Raw genomic sequence first — 5,088 nt, forward strand, 5'->3', positions numbered from 1 at the left:
CTCCCATGTTGATAAATTAAAATATTGTTTATTGCATGTTTTATCAACTATGATTTATAATCTGACTTTGTTCTTCTATTCCTCTCTATTCTCATCCAGAACCAGTACCTTTAAGGAGCATCTGTAATTTCATTATGCCCACAGTGTTCTCTGTTGTTAAATGACAATAAAGCCTTGTAATTCTAATTCCCTTTGTCTGTAGGACTGCAAGCATCCAGGGTCAGGAGAGGGAGTCAGCGGAAAGCCCACTGCTGAAACCTGGCCCTGGTTTGTCCCCATGGACGAGGTGTTGGGACAGAGGCCTTCCACTATGCCTCCTGTCCTTATTGCTTCCATTCCCGAGGACACTCCAGGGCCAAGTGCAGCAGTGGGTGAGACAGAGGACAGGGAGAGTGGTGGAAGGAAGCCGGACTCCTCATCAGGGAGAAAAAGGAGAAGGGCTGATGAGCTCCTTGACCTGATCAGGGAGAACATGAGACAACAGAGGGAAGCGGAGGAGAGGAGAGAAAGAAGGATGGACAGATTTTTAACATTGATGGAAAGGATGGCAGAGAAATGGAGTTTTTTTCTTTTAGTTTCTTCTGGTTCAGGTTCTATATATGTGTTTGAATGTTTTTGTTATTTGTTTAAATGTAATCAAATTTCTATTAATTGATAACTTGTTTTTGATCATTAACAGTTTTATTATTCAGTTTTTAACAAGTAACAACATAGTAAATAAATTGTAAGGGAACACTGTAAGGAATAAAAGTAAAGATAAAAGTAAAATATATACAGTAAACTTGGAAAGCAGGGAGTCTTTGGTGGTGTTGCTAAATCTACTAAACATGGATCATCGAGGTGGATGGAGTGCAGGAACCGAGATCCGTGACTGAACGTTTCTGTTTGGCAAGTGGAACATCAGCAAGTGGAACATCAGACAGAGTGGTCTGCAGAGGGTGCGTCTGGATGCGTCATCTCACTGTCCACTGCATCGTCCATCAAAAGGGTTTGCTGGGCTGGCTCAATCGACGGCTGTCACATCACTAACATTCAGATATATGCAAAAAAGGAGATCATGAGTATAATACTTGTAACTCTAGCAGATAACAGGACTAAATGATTTTTAAACTGGAGATTCCTACGTAAATTACTTGCCTGTTAACAGTAATTGTGATCTGGTGGTACTTCCTCCAGAGCAGACACCTCAGCAGAAAGTTGGTCCCGCCAGAGGGCACCACTGACTGCCTCCAAACCAGCCTCCCCCTCATCTTCTGGAGCATCATCCTCCAGTTCATCGTCCTGCACCACAATGTCACCAGCACTGAGGCAGATGTTGTGCAGGATGGTGCATGCTATGATGACCTGTAATAGAGATAAAAATTTAATTTATATTTCATTCCCAAACAAAGATTACACCCAAAGTTTATTTCCACTTTGTGTTAACTTACATGAGGTACAAAGGTGTGGTGGACCTCCATCGCTTTCAGGAAGATGGTCCTGAACCTGGTCTTCATCATTCCAAAAGCATGCTCGATGATGCAGCGTGCCCTGGCTGTTGAAGCGCTGGGCTCCCACACCTTGAACCACCCGTTTGTAGGGGGTGATGAGGGGGAGTGGATGTTGGAGGCATGGGTACCCTCCATCCGCGAGGATGAAGTGCCCTGGAGGAGGATAGGCTGACTGCCTGTACAGTGGGCTGTGCCGGAGGACCCTGGAGTCGTGGACCGACCCAGGCCAGCCCACATAGGTGTCGATAAAGCGGCCCTGATGGTCACAAACTGCCTGCAGGATGATAGATGGGAACAGTTTCCTGTTTTTGTAGCACTGACCATCAGGACCGCTCGGAGCCTTGATCCGAATGTGACAGCCGTCGATCGCACCTGCTGCTTTCATGAAAGCTCTGTGTCGAGCCAGCCCAGCAAACCCACGAGACACAACCTCCATCTCCTCTGGGGTTTTGGGGAGGTGAATGACCTGGTGGAGGATTGCGACCACATCCTCCGTGACTCGATGGACGATGTCGTGGACAGTTGAGCGAGGCATCCCAAATACTCTTGAGACCACCCTGTAGGATGTTCCACTTGCCAACCAGAACAGAAACACCAGGGTCTCGATTGTGGCACCCCAACCATGTCGCTGATCTTGGTTCAGGAGATTTAGCAACACCACAAAAGACTCCCTGCTCAGACGAAAATCTGGCCTGGGATCTTCCTGGTTAAAAAAACCGGTCCAGGACTGGCACACTCATGTTTATCCTACAGTACAGGGGTCTGTTCTGTTAAAAGAAAAGTAGAGAACAATAAAACAATTAAAAAAAACCTGTATAAATGCTTGAGATTTTTAGAAGAGAGCTAGGCATTATTAGGCATAAGTTCAAAAGGACAATACACATTAAACACATTGTAATGCTACTTTTACTATGAAATTTATGCACAGAACCAAGCATTATGATCAAATACAAACTTATAAAATGTCATTCCATTAATTATTTTAGATGAATATAGGTTAAATTAACTATATGCATGTTAGTCTACTCTATACTAATGTGTATATTCAGCCACATGTCTTTCTGTTGCTTAAAATATAAATGAAACTATAGCACTAAAGTTAACAATGCCTGAAAGCTGGTTCACTAAACAAAAAATAATTTTACCTGGATATGGCTGCTTCTCAGCCTTAAATACAAAGGCCGGTGACGTTTACTAAGCAGTCGCAGCTCCTCAAAAACCAAAAATAAAAGGCAATACTGCTGTGGATCCATTTTCACCTCTGACTAGCTTGTTAGCTTGTTAGCCTGTTTGACACTGTCACGGTAGCTAAGCAACTGGACCTGGGCGAGGGAATAAAAACGAGGCTAGTACTGTCCGAATTCAGAGCCGCTGACTTCCGGTTTTAGCGGTCTAGCAAGGACCCGGTCTTGCTAGACCGGCGAGGACCCGTACTCACAAGCATCCTACCTCTGGATTCGGACACAGCCAAATACACGCTAAATGTCATGAAAACTATGGGGTGCCATTTGTAAAGTCAAACAGTCATAATCTAACAGCAATATTTTTGGTTATTTAGCATATCATAAGAGAAAAAAATTGGGAGTTCACTTTTTCGAAGTCATATTTTCATCATGTTATTCATACATTTATAAATGTTAAAGTTTCCAAATAAATATTTAGTTAGCAAGATAAATATTTAATTTGCAGTTAAATATTTATTTTGCAAACTAAATATTTAGGTCTGATCTAAATATTTAGTTTGTAAAATACATATTTAATTCACTAACTAAATATTTAATTTACTAATTAAATATTTATTTTGGAACTAAATATTTAATTTGTAAATTAAATATTTATTTTCCGAAATAAATATTTAGATCCCAGCTAAATATTTATTTTGGAGCTAAACATTTAGTTTGCAAAATCAGTATTTGGGAAATAAATATTTAAGTCTGACCCAAAAATATAAACTATAGTGTGGAGCTAAATAACATCATGGAAAATAAATATTTAGCTGGGATCTAAATATTTCTTTGGAAAATATTTAATTTACAAATTAAATATTTAATTTAAATTTTAAATATTTATTTCCAAAATAAATATTTAATTAGTAAATTAAATATTTAGTTAGTGAATTAAATATTTATTTTACAAACTAAGTATTTAGATCAGACCTAAATATTTAGTTTGCAACATAAATATTTAACTATAAATTAAATATTTAGTGTGCTATCTAAATATTTATTTGGAAACTTTAACATTTATAAATGTATGAATAACATGGTGAAAATATGACTTTGAAAAACTGAACTCTCAATTTTTTCTCTTATGATATGCTAAATAACCAAAAATATTGCTGTTAGATTATGACTGTTTGACTTTACAAATGGCACCCCATAGTATTAGCTATTAGACACTGGAGGGCAGCAACACCCCATCTTCCTTTGCTGTTGGAAACCAGCATGTTGTTCTGTTTGTTTGCCATCAGAGGGCGTAAATTTCCCGCTTTTTTTCAAAGCTACAAAACAGTTTTTTGAAGAATTTAAAGGAAGTATTTCTGCAAGTAACTGTTTTAACTTTATAAATCCAGTTCATTCTTCTAATTCTACTCCTCCTTAATATCCCCAATAGAACAAAAAGAAAGATTAAAATGTTTTAGAGATTCATTAGGAAAAGCTGTCCATTGTATTTCTTTTATGTGATGGCACCGTCGACTGGCTGTCAAACATATCACACCATGACCTAGTTTCATGTCCGTATTTGAGACAGAACGCAACGCCTCTTGTCCATGAACGCACTCCTCTGGAAGACAACGCAGAGCTGAAACACATTGTTGTACAGTTTTTATGCTCACGTTATATTATTGTTATTTTTTCTTCTAATTATTCTCCAAGTGTTTGTGCTGCTGTAACAAGTGAATTTCCCTACTGTGGGATCAATAAAGTCCATTCTATTCTATTCTATTCTATTCTATTCTATTCTATTCTATTCTATTCTATTCTATTACTTGTCAGTGAGAAAGGTCGCCATCTCTGCATGAACTGAGGTATCTACTAAAATGCTGACACACGCTCAGTGACTGACGTGTACGTAAGTGGCAGTCTGACGCTGTTGGTCAGTGCTGACAGGCACTCAGTTTTCATTGAGCTGTACAGGACAGGGGGTGGGCTTAGCAACAAAAAAACAAAAGGACGTATTGCCTACATTAAATCACAGTACGTGATGAGGCCATCACTTTTATGGATTGGCGACTGGTTCACTGCCCACCCACGTTATTTAGTCGTTTATCTCCCTCCTTATTCTCCATACATCTACACTATTGAATTTTTTTCTGCTATGATATCGAAGGTATATGACTGAAATCCACACACATATTCCCCTTCTCCAAGCCATGGAAGATGCATGTGGAGATGTAGCAGTTGATGCTATTCATGGCTGGATTGGACCTGCTAAGCAATATTTCCCTTGTTGCTCGGCGAGGGCACACATTGCTTGGGATGTGGATGAGGCGCTGCGGCCAGATAGGAACCAAAGAGTGGATGCTGCAGTTATTTATTATTTTGTTTGTTTTGACTGACTGTATTCAACACATTCTTCTGTTTGTATATGTAGATCA

The 5,088-nt window shown here is 39.3% G+C and overlaps 1 protein-coding gene across 1 annotated transcript; it reads right to left on the reverse strand.

Moving 5' to 3' along the window:
* Positions 1-227: 227 nt before the first annotated feature.
* On the reverse strand, positions 228-3,192 carry LOC129163860 (putative nuclease HARBI1). The gene is made up of 4 exons (XM_070543185.1): positions 2,636-3,192; positions 1,431-2,257; positions 1,138-1,344; positions 228-1,025 (listed from the first exon to the last, which is right to left on the reverse strand). The coding sequence occupies exons 2-3, from the start codon at positions 2,023-2,025 to the stop codon at positions 1,295-1,297; spliced, it is 645 nt and encodes a 214-aa protein (XP_070399286.1). The 5' UTR covers positions 2,026-2,257; positions 2,636-3,192; the 3' UTR covers positions 228-1,025; positions 1,138-1,294.
* Between the last annotated feature and the right edge of the window lie 1,896 nt (positions 3,193-5,088).

This window comes from Nothobranchius furzeri, chromosome 13 (assembly GCF_043380555.1).
Source record: "Nothobranchius furzeri strain GRZ-AD chromosome 13, NfurGRZ-RIMD1, whole genome shotgun sequence".
NCBI lineage: Eukaryota > Metazoa > Chordata > Actinopteri > Cyprinodontiformes > Nothobranchiidae > Nothobranchius > Nothobranchius furzeri.